The sequence below is a fragment of the Triticum urartu genome, chromosome 7A (genome assembly GCF_056163025.1).
Source record: "Triticum urartu cultivar PI428250 chromosome 7A, HENAU_Tu73, whole genome shotgun sequence".
Taxonomy (NCBI): Eukaryota; Viridiplantae; Streptophyta; class Magnoliopsida; order Poales; family Poaceae; genus Triticum; species Triticum urartu.
Genome location: NC_141879.1, coordinates 708,194,538 through 708,215,804, shown reverse-complemented (window position 1 = coordinate 708,215,804; position 21,267 = coordinate 708,194,538). Strand labels below are relative to the sequence as shown.

General features: G+C 44.1%; 1 protein-coding gene across 1 annotated transcript; it reads right to left on the bottom strand.

The window, feature by feature from the left end:
- Positions 1 to 5,307: 5,307 nt before the first annotated feature.
- Positions 5,308 to 7,854, bottom strand: LOC147961868 (cysteine-rich receptor-like protein kinase 44). The gene is made up of 6 exons (XM_087534680.1): positions 7,310 to 7,854; positions 6,943 to 7,198; positions 6,633 to 6,861; positions 6,388 to 6,538; positions 6,050 to 6,280; positions 5,308 to 5,877 (listed from the first exon to the last, which is right to left on the bottom strand). The coding sequence occupies exons 1-6, from the start codon at positions 7,400 to 7,402 to the stop codon at positions 5,467 to 5,469; spliced, it is 1,371 nt and encodes a 456-aa protein (XP_087390806.1). The 5' UTR covers positions 7,403 to 7,854; the 3' UTR covers positions 5,308 to 5,466.
- Positions 7,855 to 21,267: the final 13,413 nt, after the last annotated feature.

Sequence of the window (21,267 nt, the reverse complement as noted above, 5' to 3'; positions counted from 1 at the left end):
ATTGCCTCTAGGGCATATTTCCAACAGTAGCGGTACGTGTCGAGGTAGTACATGAGGTACAGGCGGAGGCAAGCGATATAAATATGGTCCAAGCCTCACTCCTCTAACTCAGAGGCCATACGACATGACCGAGGAGCAAAATGATGCCATAATGCGGGCCCAAGTGGACGCCCATTTTGGACCGAAACCGGCACCGCCGCCAAGGGAGAAAGTGCTTGAGAAAGTTATTGACCACTTTATTCATATGGCAAGAAAACTAGCTCCCAAGCCTGTTGACTCAGACTATGAGCACCAAATCAGGAAGGCACATCGAGCACGACTACAGAAAGAAGCGAGCTCGAGCTCGAGCCCACAAGCAGCTGTCAAAAAATGCGGGGTAACCGTTCCCCACCTGGGAGAACAGGCGGCGCAATCAATCCCCCCGCTTGTTGTGCCGACAACACATGAGAGTACGCACGCCCAATATTATTGTGGGCAAACCGTTTACGTTCCCCAGCTGAGCAATGTGGTAATAACCGAGGAGCATATAATGCAGGCTGAAATGCTCAAGATCACTGTTGGACATCTCCTCGATATCGAGCCCATGTTTCCGCTTAGAGAGGAGGAAATAAATCAGAAATATGTCCGGGGCCAACCTTTGGTCGAGCCAGACGAGGTCAAGAACGTCCCAACGAGAATGTATGAATTGCATCAATGGTACATGAACATTACAAAGATTTCCAATCGAGAGTCCCTCATGGTGAATGTCAAGGAGGAGCATTACTTCCATGAGAAAGATGTGTCCGTTGAGTATTCAGAACTATTTCAGTTATTCAATCAAGATGCACTCGACAAATCTATCGTCAGTTGCTATTGTCTGTAAGTGATTTCTTTCTGTAATTTAAGTCTCAAGCTAGCTGTAGTGATCATTTTGATCAATTATTACCTGTAATTATCCTCACTATATTCTTTTATGTGGTATTATGTAGGATGAAGATGTATGAAATGAAAAAATCTGGACGCTATGGCATTGGGTTCATTGACCCAAATACCGTTAATGAATACACATGGAAAATTACAAGTTGTCGAGCAAGTTTAGAGGAAAGCATGCTAGAGTTCTTGAAGCGCCTCAATACCAATGAAGATATACTACTTGCTTACAACTTCCTGTCAGTCACACTGTCTTGTACTACAAATTCTGTTTTTGCTTATTAGCTAGCTAGATGTTAATAATTAAGTGCATATGGTTTAGGGTAGTTGATTAGTGTTATGCACATGCCCGCTTAATTAAGACATGCAAACGTGTGCGCATGCAGTTTCCACTGGATCTTGTTAGACATTAAAGTTGACGAAGGAAAAGTTGAAGTACTGGACTCACTACTTAAAAAAGAAAGTGACTATACCATCTTGAAGGGGATAGTCAACAGGTAATTTCAATCATTATTAACTATATCTTGATCTATTTAGTTCGTCATTTCTTGACATGAACTATTTAATAACCCCTTTATTATTTTTCTTTGCCGGCGGGCAGGGCTTGGGCAAAGTTCATCAAGGAGACTCCAGGAAAATGGGCAGAAAAGCTGTTTTGGTGTCGACCCAAGGTAAGTAATTGAGTAGTACTAGCTAGCTAGCTACCATCTCTTTAATTCTTGTTTCAATACCATTAATTAATTATCATGCTAGATTAATTATTACCTGATTAAATTCAATTCTCGTAAAGGCCCTGAAGCAGGCGCCGGGGACTGATGTGTGTGCATTCTACGTTTGCGAGAACATTCGCATGATGGCGTCCGAAAGAAGCAGATCGGATAGACAGCAATGGGTAAGTTTCACAGAACACTAATCACAATTTTTACATGATTATCGATATTGATCTCCTTCTTAACAGTTCCATGACGTGCGGAAGAAGCTCCTACCAACGGAGCGCATACGAGCACTTCAAAAGAAAATAGCGGGATTTTTGCTTGACTAGGTCATAGATCTCAAAAGAAAATACTATTACCCGCTACCGCCCCCATGAACCACTTGTCATCGTGCTCCGAAGGCACCAAGGCAACATGTAGGAGAAATTGTATATGTACCTAATTGTATAAATATATACATGTATGTGTATATGTGTGTGAATTATAATGGTGTGTGGTTGTAAGACATTCGATGATATATAAGTCCATACACCTGGGTGTACGTACTCCTTTCCCAATCTGTCGTTGGCGCACCGAGTTGTAACCATTTGCCCTATTTTGGTGCGGATTAAAAACAAAATATCCAGCACCGCTTTACCTTTTTTTCTATATAAAAGCTACCTTGGTTTGTAGCGGTTTCTAGTACCTCACGAATATATCGGTGCAGCTTGCTTTGACGATTCGGCGGCGGCTGCTCCATGCACCGGTGATTAGAGTATGATATTAGCTGATGAAGGGAAGCAATCAGGTATGCCTTCATTCGCGCTTATGCAATCTGAGATCCAGTGTTTTTTTTTAACTCTCTACGATTTATTTTAATTGTTTTTCTTGATCATCAATTTCTGCAGATGGATCTGTCCGTGTCTCGTGCCGTCGTGCGGTGGCACTCCTAGTGGCCGACGGCAGTGGCAATCAACAGCGACGATTGAATTGATCCATCCCATAGGTAACATATACATGTGCTTACCTATGCATGGATCCATCTTCTCATCTCATGCATGCACCTTTACGTAGCACGCATGTGTTTTACTCAGATCCTTGTTTTTCTCTTGGTTTCATCGTGTGATTCAAGGACCGACTTGCTCTGAACTGATCAGCAAAATACACGCAGCCAGAACCAGCGAGGACTCGACGATAGATGAGATGTGGTTGATGGCGCCACGATTACGTCGTCACGGAACGTCGCGGCCGGCCACAGCTCGACGACGTAATATCAACATGTGACTGGCGGCGTCTCGACATCCAGCGAAGATGAGAAGCAGCCGGCGGCAGCTCGTCGATGTCCTCGCGTATCGGCAACTCGCACATAACAGGCATCGGCTTGACGACAAAGATGTATAACGTGTTGATGTATATTATATCATATATATTACGAAAGTATATGTTTTTCTTTTGCATCGAGGAAAGTATATGTACTGCTTGCAGAAGATATACGTCTATAGAAAATAATATGCATCCCATTTGACATGATGTACCTTGTATATATCGACTCACAAAATAGTATATACCGCAACAGTAAAAATGCAATGTAGTATATACTCACTCACAAAAAAAGCAGTATATATATCCTATCAGCAAAGTGCAATGTAGTCTAAGAAAATAGTACTAGTACATACTCTCTCAACAAAATATAGTATATACTCACTCGCAAAAAAAATACTAGTATATACCCCCTGAGGAAAAAATATGGTCAATCCTTTCACAAAAAACAGTATAGTATATACTCACTCACGAAAAAGTAGTATATTCAGCAAAATTTAATGTGGTCTTACAAAATACTAGCACTACATAATCTCTCAACAGAATATTGTATATGTTCACTCAGAAAAAGTAGTATATACCCGTTAAAGAAAAAAAAGTAAGATACAATATAAACTGTTGTACTGCTTGTGGGTGAAACCCAGTTTATTCTTGAGCAGTATACGTACACCATTCATTATCCTTTGTTCTAATTCATCTGACTCAAAATAATAGTGTATACAACAAGTAGTATATACTCAAATTTCTAGTAGTACGTACTCAAAATTATAAGTACTACTTTTCGATGGTTGCATAGTATGCACGCAAGAAAACCAACTATAGAAACGGGGTCAGCGGCTCAAGCTAATTTGGTTCCTATCCTCTAGGATTTGGTATGCATGAAAGTGGTCGGTAGTTGTATATTGATCGGGTGCATATGCATAACGTGTACAATATGTAGTATCGTAAAATACCAGCAAACAAAAAAATGTGAAATGGAAAAAACAAAACTAAAGGAAAAATAAAAAATAAAACCAAAACCCCCTCAAATATTTTAGTACCGGTTGGTGTTACCAACCGGTACTAAAGGGCTCCCCGCCCCCGGCGCTGGCTCGTGCCACGTGGCTGCACTTTAGTGCCGGTTCGTGCCTAACTGGTACTAAAGGGGGGGACCTTTAGTCCACACTCTTTAGTGCTGGCTGCGGAACCGGCAATAAAGGCCCTTACGAACCGGTGATACATCCCGGTTTTGCACTAGTGGGGGTTCGGCGGTGGAACCGGCGGAGGAGTCGATAGGAGGGAGTGGTGGGAGAGATCGGGCCCGGACAAGGTGGCACGCGCCGAAGGGTTAGGCCGGCGCGGGAGCTGGTTTAGGTTTTGGGGTGGTAGCGGCTAGCGGCTAGGGGCAGAAGCAGGGAGGGCAAGCAGCGCGCGGCGGAGGGTTGGAGCGGCGCGGGTTAGGGTTTTAGGGTTTGTGCGGCTGCGGGTAGCTGCGAGGGTGGGTGGCGATCGAGGGTTTGGGCGGCAGTGGAGAGCAGCGAGGGCGGGTGGCGATCGCGAGGCAGGAGGGTGGGGAGGCTACGGCGGCGGCGAGAGGGCCAGCGACGTCGGGGCAGCGGTGGGAGGTAGCGGCGGCGGTGGCTGGGTAGCGACGGCGGCGCGGCACGGCTAGGGTTAAGAGGATCGAAGGGAGGCTGATACCATGTAGAAGATATGTGCAACTCACGATATATTGATCGGGTGCATATGCACGTATATATAAGTACATAGAAGAGCCACGTCCTCAACTATACACGGAAGGAGGAGGGCTTGTTGTACAAGATATACACATGCAATATCTACATCTCAACCGTTACAGTTCCCACAATACCATTGTGTTCATGGACTGTTTACGCGTACACCGTGAGGCCATTTGTCATCATATTTTGTAGGAAAACAAAGAAACCGCTTGCTACAGGCAAAATGCATCAAATTTTGGGTAACGTATGGCGCCGAACAAAAGAATGGAGAAAAATATCCTCAAGCAAATCAAGCAATGAAAGTCTTCTCGGTAGTGTTAGTAATGCAAAGGTTCGGTTTTTATGTAACCAATTCTAAATTGTGACAATTTGATTTTCTTGTGAACTTTATCATATTGCAACGATTGAACTTTTTACAAAGTCTCATGGTCTAGTATCCGTTTTTTGTTTTGTTTTATATATGGTACTGGCATAGTACAGTTCAATGCATAATATTATTGTATGTTTGAACACTAGAGGTTCAATGCATATTATTGCTCATTTTGATTTTGGTATTGATTTCCCCTCAAAGTCCTAGTGCCAGCCAAACATGAACTTTCAGCCAAATGATTATTACAAATGTGTCCATGAAGTTTCTTTTCTTTCTGGAATTACAAACACTGAAACATAGTATTTTTAAAAGGACTAGGGCTAGAGGTGCAACACTGGAAGCTGCCTGAATTACTCGAACAAACCAAACATACAGTATGGCCACACAACATGTGATGAGTATGTAATTTACCAGGAATTTGGCAAGGGCATTCTGCTAATTCCTCTCGTCGGCAATTCTAGCATTGAAATTGGTCCAGGGAAACATAAACGATCGGCAATTTGACCACATCCACCACCTTCTCAGCCATGGCTTCTTTGAACAAGTCTTCGGTGATCATCTCATCGGATGTCAGGTTCACGCCGACACAAGCAGTCTGCACAAGGAACATGTCGTTGCACTGCATATTCTGTGGTGATTCATCCTGTGCTACCAGGGTCACCGAGATATAACGCTTGGAGCACGGTGGCATAACTCCTTTGCTTGGCTTTGTTCTGTACTTGGTGTGGTTGGTCTTTATGTTAAATGCAGTAAAGCCACTCGTCATGTTGGTTAGCTGCAGGCAGCTTGATATGTCTTTCCTTGGCTCAAACAAGAAGCGCAGCTCCAGGGTCGGATCAACAGCAAGCACGTTGGAATCACAGCCTCTCTGCAAGGAACACGGGGTTAATGTGATGTGTGTGCAACCTAGCTATATCGATGCACATCCTTGACAAGCTAGCATCATATTACAATAGTGTTTTTTGTTAACATGACGTACATATGTTAAACATATCGCTTGGTTTTATAAAAAAATATCCATGCTATCAGGATGATGCTACCTGACGTGCGACTAGATCTTCTAACTGAACAGAAGACATTGACATTTCCTTAATCTCATCTTCTAATTCTTCCAGTTCTTGGACGATATCCTTTATTAATGGTCTTTTATTTCGGTCAGACACCACACAACTTAATGCTATTTCAACACATTTCTTAATGCATTTCCTGTGTATTTCATCTGATGAATATCCCGACTTTGCCCGCAGCTTTGTCATCCAGTTTTTACATACCTGCAAAGTTTTGGTATATGAAGTTAGAAAGTTTCGGAGAAAAAGACTAGCACACAAAACATACTGGTACATATGAAAATATAACTGATCTTGGTAAGTTTTCTTACAAACTCAATAAATGGTTCACTGCCCATGTCAGAACAGCGGGAGCGGCCCATATTTCCATCCATTATTTTTATAATTATAACCCCCAAACTAAACACGTCAAACTTCATTGATATAAGATTATCGTTTATGTATTCTGGTGGCATGTACCCTCTGCAACATAGCATAAGTGTCAAACATATATTTTGGTTAGTTTAACACAAAGCACTAAAAAAATTTCTTTAAAGCATACATTGCATCAACTTACTGTGATCCTTTGACAACTTCTGTTTTATGGGTTTGTGTTGACGCAACAAGTCTGGACAAACCAAGATCTGCAATTTTGGCAGTCTTGTTCTTATCTAGCAATATGTTGGCAGGTTTTAAATCCAGATGTAAAATAGGTTTTCCCTGTGAATTATGTAGATGATTCAAGCCCTCGCAAGTCCCTTTAATAATTTCATAACATGTGGGCCATTCAAGTCCACAAGAATCATCTGTCAAAGCAAAAATAGAAACATATGAGGTTACTAAACCATTCATCTTAGCATGCCAATGTGGAGCATCATCCATCAAACCTGCGATATGATGATCAAGGCTTCCACCTTCCATAAATTCAAAGCAGAGAACTCGCTCCATCTCTTTAGCAAAAACTAGATCCCCATTGAGCTTGACATACTGATGTCGTGATTCGTAGCAGTAGCCAATTAATCGTATGATATTTTGATGCTGGACCTTGCTAAGGTTACGAAATTCACTGTCAAATGCTTTGTCATCAAGTCCTACCAAGTGGTGAAGCTTCTTCACCGCAATCTCATCCCCATTATACATCCCCTGTTAAACTCACTTGTTAATAGATCACAGATTTTAAGAGATCATAGATTTGTAGTCAGCACTCAGCAGACTTATCATATGAAAGCTAGAAGGAATATATATAAGTCATACCCTGTAAACATCTCCATACCCACCACTGCCAACTTTTCGGTCTTCCGAAAAATTATTGGTAATGGTTTCAAGTACACTGAGTTTAAAATCCATGCTATAATATATCTCCCAGCAGGCTTATGATTGATCAATCTTGTTCCTGGGACAGGACAAAAAAACATCCATCACGTAAGATGGGAGAGACTCACAATGATTATTCATCACCACCCATGGCTCTTGGATTATCCCACTTGGAATTAAACTTGCAATTTGACATCAACGGCCTGCACAAATCTCCTAGAGGTACGGAAATTCTACAATACGACAAAGTCCGAATAACCTTTTTTAGTGGAAAAAGGGACGAAGCTACTAATACAGAAAAATTAGCTGGTGCCACAGGTCCTTATATTTAGAAAATTTTAAACAAGATATATACCTGTTAATTATCATAAAGACACCATTTAGGCCATTACCTGCCTAATCTTGGTACACAGGAAGACCGCACGGTGGTGTGTCTATGACCAGGACCAGGCGATGTGGCCCAGCTTTGTTTGATTGACAGTCCTATTTCAGAGTAATACTCACGCCCTTTTTTCCTGCAAAAAATATGTTTATTTCCAGGCTACACAAAAAAGAAAATATTTGGATTTATAAGGGATGCACTATTCACTATTATAGCGCACACCTTTTTTGTGCAGTCAACACATGAAAATATCTGCTAAAATATATTTACAGGTACGATGATTATGCCTATGTACACCTTTTTAATGATTTTCTTCAAACTTTGGAGTATTTTTTTTCAATACTGTATTTCGTATATCGGGATCCGGGACACATACCCGGAGGCGAAAACATGACTCTCGGTAAAACAGAGAAGAAAATAGAACTGTCATGCAAACTAGGGAAAGAATAGCACTAACCTGGAGAAAAGTCGAAGAGAGAGAGAGAGAGAGAGAGAGAGAGAGAGAGAGAGAGAGAGAGAGAGAGAGAGAGAGAGAGAGAGGTCTGCTCCTTGGAAATGAGGATCCCATCGAAGCATCATTTAAACCCACGGAGCTAAGGTGGGGTAAGACTCATGTTGAGTTGAATAGATAATGTTGAGTTGACGCCATCGACCTATCTTCTGTTTCGTAGCCGCTGCTAGACTCTTCCATGACATTTCAAGGGAACTTGCGTTCTGAACAAGGTTTTTTTTATTCTCATTTTTTGGGAGGGGCCGGAAAATCCGGTTTCCAAATAATCTCAGATATTCTGTATCTTTGCCCAAATTTTTTGGGCGAATTTTGAATTAAAAAATATTTGTCATCAGAATATAGAACTTTTAACCAATTGTTAACGTGAAGTACTCCCTCCGTAAACTAATATAAGAGCGTTTAGATCATTATTTTAGTAATCTAAATGCTCTTCTATTAGTTTACAGAGGTAGTAATTTCTGGTCAATTGGTCAGCTCGCCTACTTACCTTCGGAAGGTCTTGAGTCGATTCCATCCTAACGCCAAGCAAGCGGTTTTTTTAGTAGTAATCTTGAATAATGCAAACAAATATTGAAATCACGAACACGAGTACGGAAACCTGAGGGGGCGTTTGTTTCCAGAGACTTTTTGGTGTAGGGACTAGAAAAAATACCTCTTAGAGACTTTTTAACCAAACAGAAGGGACTACTAGGAACTAAAAGTTGCTTTTTGGGACTAAATGAAGAAGACTCGCAAGGAGAGTCTTTTCTGGGGCTTTTTGGCAGTTTTCCAACAATGCCCCTCCCTGCACCCTTGCCCCACTGTCCCATGGTGTTGTTTGGTTGTTTTTTTGTATACTAGGGGTAACATGGTCTTTTACATGTCATTTAATAACCTCTAGTGAGGGACTAGGGACTTTTTAGTCCCTAAAAACAAACAAGGAGGGACTAAAGACTTTTTACTTAGGACTAGAAGAAGTCCTAGGACTACTGAACCAAACAGGGTCTGAGATGTAAGAATGATAGGTAGCACTGCATGCCGCTGGGACAAGTACTCCATTATGACGGTGTCGCCTTGGAGCTCCTGGCCTTGCTGCCCGCTTCGGGTGCTCCCAGGGCCGCCCCCAGCTCCCCACCAAGTGTCGCTGTCGCCGCCGGAATGGACATAGCCTGCTTGTTGGCCGGCTTTCGACCAACTGTCTCCTTGGCCTGACAACCAGAGCTGTTGGAGCCACGCCTAGGAGCCGGCGTCATGTCGCAGCCCTCGTCCAGAACGCACCCGGAGTCCGTCCCCGTCGCCAGTGGAGGCGAGGACGGCATGAGAGCAGGAGTGATGGCCCCAACCATCTTGTTGGGCTCGGTCAAAGCCGGAATCTGAGCAGAGAGGTTGGACCCGTACTCGTCAAAGGTCAGCGCGAGGAAGCGAGCCAGCGGCGGCAGGCTCACCGCCGTGTCCTGGGTCGCCACCCCCATGGCCCCAGCATCAGCCGACAAAGCACCCAACTTGTCCCACGTCTCCGTATCGATCGACGTGTCTTGAAGGCTGTCCTCTTGGTCGTCTCCCATGTCTTGCATCTTGGTATCCGGGTCCGCGGCAGCGTTAGTAGCCCCGCCAGTCTCCTGATGTGTCTTGCCAGCCCCAGCACCGCCAGGTCTCGCGCTGCCTAATGGGCGAGATCCCTCCTGCAAGTGAGAATCCTTGGGATGGGGATTGGACGGCCCCGCTCCAGGATCCACCCAGTCGCCCCCGCGCTTGGGAAGCACCTCTCTCTCCACCTTGATCTGGTAACCCTCGTGATTGATCATACATTCACAAATCCGTTAAGCTTCTCTGGTGCCTTGCGCGCAATCTTCATCCTCACCAGCCCCAACCTGATGAGGGACAGCTCGTCCACCACGATTGGCTGACCAAGCATCCGGAACCCTTCCTTGATGCGGTCCTCACGCCTGTGCTTCTTAGGGATGCCGTGCAATTTCATCCACGTCTCGGGCATGACCATTGGCTGCACTTCCTTGTGAAGCATATCCCGCACCGAAGCAGTGATGTCATTGATGGACAAGAACAGCTTCCCACTAGACTTTGCCATATGCAGCAGATCAGAAGACGAGAAACCCAGCAAGAAATCTGCGTCTCCCACCTGAGTCACTTGCCAGTCCCAATCCTCGGTCACCATGTGTTGCAGCTCTTGCTTGAGTATGCGCAGATTGAGCTTCCCAGGCTCCGCAAATAGGATAGCCGCGTTCTCAATGCGAGCATCCACGGGCAGGTCGGCCTCGATCTCCTCGTCGAACTCAAGACAGAAGAAACCCTTGCCGAAGATGGCGCTGCCCATGATCTGCAGTTGCAATTGACGGCCTCGCGACGGGCAATGCACGGAAGCGTGACCCTCTTCCTTACAGAGCACGCAGAGAGGGTTATACTTGCACTTGGATTGGAAGTGTCCCAAGCGCCCACACTTGAAACACTCGACGCTGGGGGCCTCCTCCACCAGAATGGGCTCCTCTACCGTGCCCTTGGACGAGGCGGGCAGCACCATCGCCAGCGGCTCTACGAGCGCCCGCGGCTTCTTGGTCAGCGGGTCACCGTGGCCCCCACCACAGTTCGGATGCGCCATCGGCGTCCGTTCGAGCTCCCGACGACGTTGGTTGGCCTTCTTCTTCTTCTTCTTCTTCTTCTTCTTCTTCTTCTTCTTCTTCTTCTTCTTCTTCTTACGTTCTTGTAGTTGGGACCACCGCGCTCCTCCCGGGCCACCAGGGGGAGGAGGACCCCAATCCCCCTCGCGCCCGCCCTGGTCACGGGACCACCGCGCTCCTCCCGGGCCTCGCGCCCACCCGAGCGCTCCCGCATCGCACGCTTCGCCTTGTCGCGTAGATCAAGCTCCCTGCGCATGTCCGCCTCGTGGTCGGAGATCTCCATAGGCCTCTTGTCAGCCCGCCGGTCACCCATCACCGCCGCCATGAAGGACTTGAGAAGAGGGGGTGGAGGAGGAGAGATCTGGAGAGTGCGGGCTGAGTGAGCGAGGCGCCACACCTCTTTGGAAGAGGCTGGAAACCCTAAATGGGGATCCCGGCAGCCCCGCCGCAGCCATATATAGCCCGATACGAGTCATGGAGCGGGCCTAGGCGCCATGGGCCTAGCAGGCCCCGTGGGGGTCGGAACGATAACCGCGGCCTGTCCCACCCCAGCAGGCATCCCCGTCACGGGCCTCTGTGGGCACACGGGCCCAGGCCCATTAACAGTGACCGGCCCAGCCGTGCCAACCCTAGGCACCGGGGGGAGAAGGCGACGTCTCCCGATCGCGCTCCGCCGCCGCCGGCGCCGCAGTGGAAGGCGGAGCAGGCAGGCATGGCCAATCCTCCCTAGGTGGCACTGCTCCGCCCGCAGCCACCTAGCACGCCGCCGCCTTGGATCTGATGTTCCGCGCCGCCCGCGCCGCCTCACCCGAGCCCAAGCCCGAGCTCGCCACAGACGATGGCTTCCAGATGCGAGAGGCCAAGGCACGAGAACCCCGGTCGCCCGGCGCGAAACGGCGGTCGCGCCCCGTACGCAGACCGCACGCCTCCGCCGCGAACGCCACAAAGTCTCCGACCGATGGCCCCGCCGGCACCGCACGGAGCTGCTGCTCCTCCTCCGCACCCATCTCGTCGTCCTTCGAATCCTCTGTCTCCAGCGCCCAGAAGCGGTTGTGCCGCGAGCTAGCCCCCGCCACCGGCGAGCCGGTGCAGCCAGACGCCCTGCTCACCAGAGGGGACCCCGCTCCGCGGCGGACCAGAGTCCACCCCGCCGACGTGGGGTCGCCTGGCGCCCACACCACTGCGCTCTCACTGTCGCCATGCCGTACGCCCAACGGCTCGCACATTTCGAACCTGGCGCCGGATGCTTTGAATCTTGGTAGACGCTTCATGTTCAATGATGTTGGCATCAAGGTAATGGTCCTCTTCTTCCTGCTTCTTTCGGTGGTAGAGGGCAGCCTGCCACGTGTTGAATGAGGAAGGGTGGCCCTTGGAAATTGGGGTTATGTTCCCTAACCGTTTTTTGTGGCGGCGATGAGGTTGTGGTCTCCTATTATCCCATTGGACGTCTCCCTTATGCGGAATATTATTTTCTAGTGGTCCGTGCTCCTTTCTCGTTGCAGCAGCGTTCCCTTCACCGTCATTGCAGAGCTGGCAATAGTTTTTTTAAGGAGGTGTTTCAACTATTGGATTTCCAATGTAAGCAACACTTCTATGATGGGATGACGAAGAAGATGACGACTTCTTCGTCAAGGCGTTAGCCCAGCTAGATCTTATCTGGACGGAAGATAAAATGCCAGTCTGGCTCGAGCAATGGAGCGGAAGGGGTGGCGTGCCTTCGGTTCGTGCTGGAGGTTGAGTTTGTTTGGCACTCTAAGTCCTTTAATATAGATCTTGGGCCTTATAAGCAAAAAAAAGTCCCCAGATTTACCTCCTTAATATGCGTAAACTGTTGTAGCAACCAGACGGATAATTTGAAATTTCAAAAATAAGGCCTAGGGAACTGGACAAATTTTGTATAATTCACCAGCAAGCAAACCAGTCATAAGATGGCGAACTCTATGTCGTGTACTCGTGTTGTAGAATGCATATCGCGGAACCTGCTGAATTGGACTCGAGGTATACCTGCTCTCTTGTGAAAAGGATTCGTCTATATCCCATAATTGGTAGTTGCCAAGTCTTTATCCACGGACAAAGCCAGGTCAGCGATCGGACATGGGAGTCAAGTCGTCATCTTTTAGCACCATTTATTAACTCGAGATTCATATTAATCTGTTAGTGTCGACTAACACCAACGATCATGCCTGCTCCGCTCCGATCATTTCTTTATCGAATATGGACACAAGCGGATGACCTGTCTAATTTGAATCAAAACATTCTTAAGCCAAATTATATTTGTCCCTGTCCTAGTATATTAAGGTGCATGGAAAAAGACAACATGTATTCAGCAGCCTAACACTACATGGAAAAAGACTCTTCCTAGATTAGCCTCTACTAGTGAGCAAGCCTGCGGTCGACATCAGTGCACCTCCTGCTGACGACATTAGCAGCCTGCTAGTACAACTTGTTCAGCTACACAGAGCTGTAAAAACCTTTAATTACGACAAAGTCGTAGAAAAAACGTACAACAATTATAACAAAATAGAAATCCCCATACCAAGTACGTGGTTTCATGTTGCGTGGGATATAATTGACACGTCACATGATTTATACTATATAATTGTAGTAGATATAGACATGACCAAAAATTTACTACCAAATGTGACAAACCATATTATCTTAACGGAAATGATAAATCCCAGATGTTCGGATTTTAAGCATGGCAATCCGAACGTTTTGCATGGCAACTTTAGTCCACGCGAGGTTGGCAAACATGGCAATTTTCTGACAAAATAACGAACCGGGACAAAGTTGCAATGCTTAACATCTAAAATTGCCACCTCATGTGAACTAAAGTTGCCATGGAAAAATTTCGGGGTGACATGCTAAAGATCCGAACATTCAGGTTCGGGACTTATCAGGGTCCAGGTCCTATCTTAGTGCATCACCTCACATGTGAGCAGAGATAGACATCTATTTAACATAGTTGAGCGTGTAATGGCGTCCTTTGAGTGAAGCCTATGAGAATATTTTTGCACTATTACTGACTATAGTTTAGCCATTTATCATCATATATAAAATTAGGGAATCAACACATAGGTTAATTTAAGCATATTCAAATTGATATTTGTTAGCAAATAAAGCACACTACTACAGATACATTGCACATAGACATTGTGGCTTGGACTTCTTACAACCACATGCACACATTGGACACAAATGAGGCTTCCTCGGTTTGATGGCTTAATATGCATAAACTGCTGTAGCAACCAAACAGATAATTTGAAATTACAAAAAGAAGGTCCAAGGAACTTGGCAATTTTTTTATAATTCACCAGCAAGCAAACCAGTCATAAGATGGTGAACTCTTTGTATCGGGTAGTAGAATGCATATCGAAGGAACCCGCTGAATTGGATTCAAGGTATATCTGCTCTTTTGTGAAAATGATTCGTCTATCTCAGATAATTAGTGGTTGCGAAGTCTTTATCCCGGGACAATGTCAGGTCCGGGATCGTACATGGGAGTCAAGTCATCATGTTTTAGCACCACTTAATAACTCGAGTTTCATGTTGGTGTCTGTTGACACCAATGATCATACCTGCTTCGATCCTTTGTTTATTGAATACGGACACAAGTGGATGACCTATCTAATTATAATCAAAACACTCTTAAGCCCAAATTACATTTGTCCCTATCCTAGTATATTAAGTTGCATATGCCTGTTAGGTGGACACCAATGATCATACCTACTCCGATCCTTTCTTCACTGAATATGGACACAAGCGGATGACCCGTCTAATTGTAATTCAAGCATTGGCTTTGTAAGAGGGACTCCTCGCCATCTTGGATCGTTCAGTCGTTATTTGATTATTACTTTATACATAAAGCGGGGCGAAAGCCTGATTCGAGAATTATAATTGAAACATTCTTAAGCCCAAATTACATTTGTCCCTGTCCTAGTATATTAAGGTGCATATGCCCATTAGGTGGAGAAAATGTCTTCAGCAGCCCGACAATACATGGAAAAAAGACTCTTCCTTGATTAGCCTCAAGTTGCGAGCAAGCCTATGGTCGACATCAGTGCACGTCGCCACTGACGGGTGTATGACATTGGCGGTTCACTACTACAACTTGTTCGGCTACACAGAGTTGTAAAAATGTTTAATTAGCGTAAAGGACAAAGTCATAGAAAAAACTTACAACACATAGGATCAAAATAGAAATCCCAGTACCAAGTACAGTAGGAAAAAGCATGACACAAATTACTCAAACACTTCCTACTCGTTTCTGGTGTACAGACAAAGATAACCCCAGATCATATATGGTCCGGCCGAGTAATGCATGTGGTAAGGGCCACTTGTCAAAGATTCCTGGTCTAGGCGGTTCATACTGACCACATTCTCTCTCTCTCTCTCTCTCTCTCTGATAATAAGATGGCGAACCCTTTGTGTCGGGTACTAGAATGCATATCGAAGGAACCTGTTGAATTGGATTCGAGGTATATCTGCTCTTTTGTGAAAATGATTCGTCTATCTTATATCTTTTAGAGAGAGAGTAACACTATTCTAATTCCAAGATTAGAATAACTATTTGGATCACGACGCGCCCTATATAGCTGCAATAACATGTTCCTGAGATCTCCTGGAAGAAAAAAAACCAACCGCCCCCCACCTCCCGCACCTATCACTCTCCCCACCCCTCGATCCCTACCCACCCGTCGCCTCTAGGAACCCCCGACCAACCCCCCGCGCCGCCGCCTCTGACCCCCCGCGCCGTCGCTGCCGCCCCTGGCCCGGCGCACCTTTGCCGCCCTGACCCGGCGCACCGCCGCCGCCCCTCGCCCCGTGTGCCGCGGCTGCCGACCCGGCAACCCAAGGCGCCTCCGCCCCAGGAAACACCCGATCCTAGCTCGCCGGCGACGCCCGGACCCCGTGCGCCGCCGTGACCAACCCCCAGCCGCCGCCGAGATGCTCCCTGCCCCCTGGAGCCCCGCTGCCGTGGCCCAACTCCCGCCCGCCGTCGCGGCTGAGTCTCCACCCCGCCGATTTGCTCGCGCGCTTCCATGCGTCTGAACCCTGCATCGCCCAGTGGTGCACTGCCGGAGCAGGTTACCAGCAGGGGAGGTCCACGGCGAGGTGGCAGAGAAGTTCGCCCAAGGGTCAGCGGCAGCGGGGATCTCACCCGCGCGATTCCGCCGACTCCCAAGGCGCCGACGCTCGGCTCCTAGTGTGCCGTAAGCCCCTAACATCCTGCAGATGGAACCTCGGCCACTAGCACACAGTCCACGCGGTGATGCACTGGCCCTCCCACGAGCTCACCTCTGCTCAATCCGTTCTTTCTACTGCTACAGCGGAGGTTCAATTCTTCAACCAACGATGGTTCAAAAGTGCATCAACTGAAGAAATACGATTCAGTGTTCATAAAAAATGCAGTGGTGAGCTCCTGCACAACCGGCATCCGGCGAGTGGATCGTTGCCCGTGCCCCCTCGTGTCCTGATGCATCATCGTCGGCACCGAGGTAGCCTGCCTCGCCAGTATTTTCCTGTCAGAGCCCCTCTTGAGTCCACCCCGTGCATTCGCCACGGTCGTAACACATGTGTTCTCAAGATATTCCATGTCTAATTCTCCTGGTAGAAATTTGTCTACCCTGTCCTTGTCCGTATCTCCGTGATGATTGATCACAAAGTTTCACAAAAAAACAGAACCAAAAGGGTTGCTGCTTCCTCAATTCCTCTGTCCATCATTCTTGCTGCTCCTGGAAAATTTGGAGTGCAGATTGCCTCACCCCTGTGACACAATCTCTGATCCACGCCTTTTCCACTAACAAGTGCTGCTAGAGCTGGCCATATGGGCACACCAAAAACTAAAATAAAATGGTGAGTGGACGAAGAGTGGCTTGACTGTGAATGCATAAGAGATATGTGCTTGCGAGAGGATAGTGTACTACTGTAGAAAACACCATTTTTCGTGGAAAAATAGCATGTGTAATACTCTAGAAAGAAAGGACACGTGTACTACTCTAAGAAAAAACAATTTATTTTTTAAAGCTATTCTTGGTTGGATTTAGATATTTATCTTATGTAGTTATGTTCTCTTTGTGTGTTTATTAAGTCACAAACATTTAAGGGAGAGAAGTATGTTTTTCTTATTTTCTAAAAAGGTAAGTTCACGTTCACAAAAATATTGAAGAAACATACCTCCCACTCCCTCATGTAGGACGATCCACCCCTGGGAGTTCTTTCGGTAGTAGTTCAATATTGTAACATCATTTTAACTATTATGGGTGTCTTCTAAATGTTTGTCCTATTGCTTATGAGAATAGACCCAACTTTTTCTATTGTTTTTGCACATGTTCGATTCAAGGGAAAATGTGTATAAAAAGGTATGATTTCAAAAGTTCAGCTGTAACGAACATCGAAGTTCAAACCAAATAAATGTAAACAAAACAATCATGGAATTCAAAGAATAAAAACTATGGAGTTTCATGAAAAAAAATAATAGCACATGAAGTTCATGTTTCAGAAATTCCGAAGTTCACGTGTACCACGTGCAGAAGAAAAATCATCGAATGAAAAAAGGGACCGCCTAGGCCATTTCACTAAAAAGCAAAAAATGCGTAAAATGTCACGACAAAATTCTATAAGAAGTTAAAATTCAAAAAATGAAGCAGGTAAATGTTAGAAAAAAATGAAGTTTTTAATATCTAAAAGAAAATTTTGGAAGTTCAAACAATTTGAGCAAGAAGTTTTAAAAAAAGTAGTTCAAAAATCTTTATAACGGATTTTCCTGTTTGTAAAAAATAGAGAAGTTCAAATTAAAAAGAGGAGCATTTCAAAAAGATTGTATAAAACTGTTTTTCCCCATTCTACAAAAACTAGAAGTTCAAATTAAAAATAACGGCATGGTATCATTGTTTATATAAAAAAAGCATTTTCCCCGTTACTAACCAATAAAACTAAGAAGTTCAAATTTAAAAAATGGTGAAGTTCGAAGTCTATAAAAAATTCAGATTTTCCACAATATTAAAAAAACAAGAAGTTCAAAATTTTAAAACAAAGAGGTTGAAAAAACTCGAGTTTTCTCGTTACTAAAGAATAAAACTAAGAAGTTCAAATTAAAATAACAGAGAAGTTCAAATTTGATAAAAATCTCAGATTCTCGTTCTAAAGAATAACTAATAATTTCAAATTAAAATAATAAAAAAACAAAAAAGTTTTAAAAATATTTTCCCCGTTTTTTAAAAAATTGGATTTTCCCCGATACTAAAGATTAAACCAAGAAGTTCAAAAATTAAATAATAAGAAGTTCAACTTTTAAAAATAGAGCGCTTCAAAATTTCATAAAAAAGATTAAGAAATAAAACTAGGCAGTTCATATTAAAAAGATGGAGAAGTATAGAAAACTCAGATTTTCCTCTTTATTAAAGAATGTAAACAAGAAGTTAAAAAATTAAATAACGAGAAGTTCAACTTTTAAAAATAGAGCGCTTCAAAATTTCTTAAAAAAGATTAAGAAATAAACCAGAAAGTCAATATTAAAAAGATAGAGAAGTTCGATGATGATAGAAAACTCAGATTTCCCTCGTTATTAAAGAATGGAAACAAGAAGTTCAAAAATAAAATAACAAGAAGTTCAACTTTTAAAATAGAGCGCTTCAAAATTTCATAGAAAAAATTAAAAATAAAACAAGGAAGTCCAAATTAAAAAGATGCAGAAGTTTGATGATTATAGAAAACTCAGATTTGTCTCGTTATTAAAGAATGGAAACAAGAAGTTCAAAAATAAAATAACTTCTAAAAAAGTTGTTGCTAGAACTTCAAGTGCTCTGTCCGGGGAAGTTCAAAAATTCTTGTGAGAGAGGTTGAACAAAAATACATGACAGAAGTTCAAGATGAAAACAGCGGGAAGTTCAACTACTACAAGAAATGCGTTTCAGATAGGAAAATAAGAATAGAAAACAAAAAGCTTAAAATATTTTGTTGCTAGAAGTTCACGTGCTACTCCCGGTGAAGTTCGAGATCTCTAGTGTGAGACGTCCGACCTTCAGTTACATGTAAAAAACAGGCAAAAACGACGTTGTTTTACGCATTCAAAAATATATTTTGAACCATTGCGAGTATGAAAAACTCATCAACAGAAAAAAGTTGCGTGTTTTTAATAGCTTTCCAGCGGTATATCATTTTCTCAATTTTGGTAAGTGGTTTGAGAATTACAGGCGAAAAACAACACATCAAAAAACAGAGTGAAGTTCAAACAGAACTGCCACAGAAGTTCAACTACTTCATGCGATGGATTTTCGACGAATCTGTTTCGCGATAAAGGCAGAACGAATGATCTCACCGTTTTCGAAATTACTTGAAAACAGCTAGGAATCGGAGAAAGTCGTCAACATGAAAAGTTTAGCATTTTCCGTAGCTTTTCAACGGTATATTATTTGCACCATTTCGATAAAGTTCATAGAAATTACGTCGAAAATAAATTTTTAGCTATTTTCAAAATTGACTTAAAACCATAAAGAATTAGGAGAAACAATACATACCAAAATTTTTAGCATTTGTTCGAGCTTTCCAACGCCATATCATTTGCTGCATTCGGACGCACGGTTAAAAAATGAGCTCGAAAATACTAACTCGGTAGGACTTGTACCGTTTTCTAAATTACTCTTAAACCGTTAAAAATTAGAAAAAACTTTCAACATCAAAATGAAGCGCATTTTCATAAGCTTTCCAACGCCATATCATATGCCTCAATTCGGTTAACCGTTTAGAAATGACATTGAAAATACGAACTCGGCTATTCGATTTGTGAAATTTTACGTTTTTCCATATTACTCTTTCACCATAGGGAATTAGGGAAAACTTTCAACATGTGGAAGGAGCGGTTTTGCAGCAGCTCTTCAACGCCATATTATATGTCTCATTCCGATAAACAGTTTAGAAATGCGATCGAAAATACGATTCACATTTTTTGTATGAAAAAAAATGGTTTTCAAAACTGCTTTTAAACCGCTTACATTTTGCTAAAAATTTAACTTGGGTCATGATACTAGTGTCCAAAGCTTTCCAACGGTATATAGCAAGCCCCATTTCGGCAATGTTGGCGGAAGTTCAACCTAGCACAAGGGCAAGTTCAGGTCGAACAACTCAGGCAGTAAAATTGCAAAAAACGCGAGTTCATCACGACCCGAGTGCAAAATCGGCCTATGAGCGAGATTCCTATTTAAAACGTGTATTTAGTTGCTAAAAATCATTTACAGATTACACTAACATCATATAGAATACGACTAACAAGAATAATTCGCGGGGGAAGCCACGGTTGTGAAGATAGCGCGAAGGTCGGGTTCGTACAGAGGGAAGTTCAGACGCGTTACTCAAGCAGTTCAGATTATGATCAGAATAGTGTTTATGTATATATAGACACACACACACACACACACTAATTGGAAGCACCAACGGAGACTCCACGTTAATCCATAAAACATGAAATAAGAGCCATTAGATGTTGTCAAAAGGCAAGTATAAGCCGTCAGATGTCTAATTGCTTCCGCCCATAGTCTAGGATCAATCCATAAAACTTGAAATAAGAGCCGTCACTACTAGGAAAAGGGATAAAGATGAAATTGACACTAATGGCGCACCAGAGAAGTGATGCGCCACTACTATATACTAATGGCGCACCATGTGGAGATGCGCCATTAGTGTGTAAGACACTAATGGCGCACCAGGCACAAGGTGCGCCACTAGTAACAAAATATATTTTTTTCATTTTTTCAAACATACTAATGGCGCATCCAGGCAAAGTGCGCCATAGAATTCGCCACTACTATATTCTTTTTACTTTTTTGCAAAACTACTAATGGCGCACCGTCGCATAGTGCGCCATTACTAGTTTAAACTAGTAATGGCGCACTGTGCCACGGTGCGTCATTAGTATAAAAATTATTTTTAATACTTTTTTGTAAAACTACTAATGGCGCATGTATGTGTGGTGCACCATTAGTATGTTGGGTTACTAATGGCCTGTCCGTCAACAGGCACCTCGGCAGGCTCGCTGGATGGGGTCACCATGAGGGTCGCCGCGAAATGCATGTCGACTTCGAGGGTCGACTCACCGACTTTGAAAGAGCAAACCTAGTCGCGCTACAACACATAGACATGGTCGATCCTTGGGTGGTAGAGCATAAAACCTTTATTGAGAAGACGTACAATGACCGAGGCCAACAGAGGACGGACAGAGATATAATCAAAGAGCACAACTCATGTTTCACGCGTTGGTTCAAGCAGAAGCGGGACCACCCTACCTAAAGGACGTCCGTTCCACAGAAGAACTCCATTTGCGAAAAAGAAGGACAAGAAGATTGTGAACAGATAGCTAGCTAAGATCGATTGTATTTAAATTGTAGCCTTCATTTCT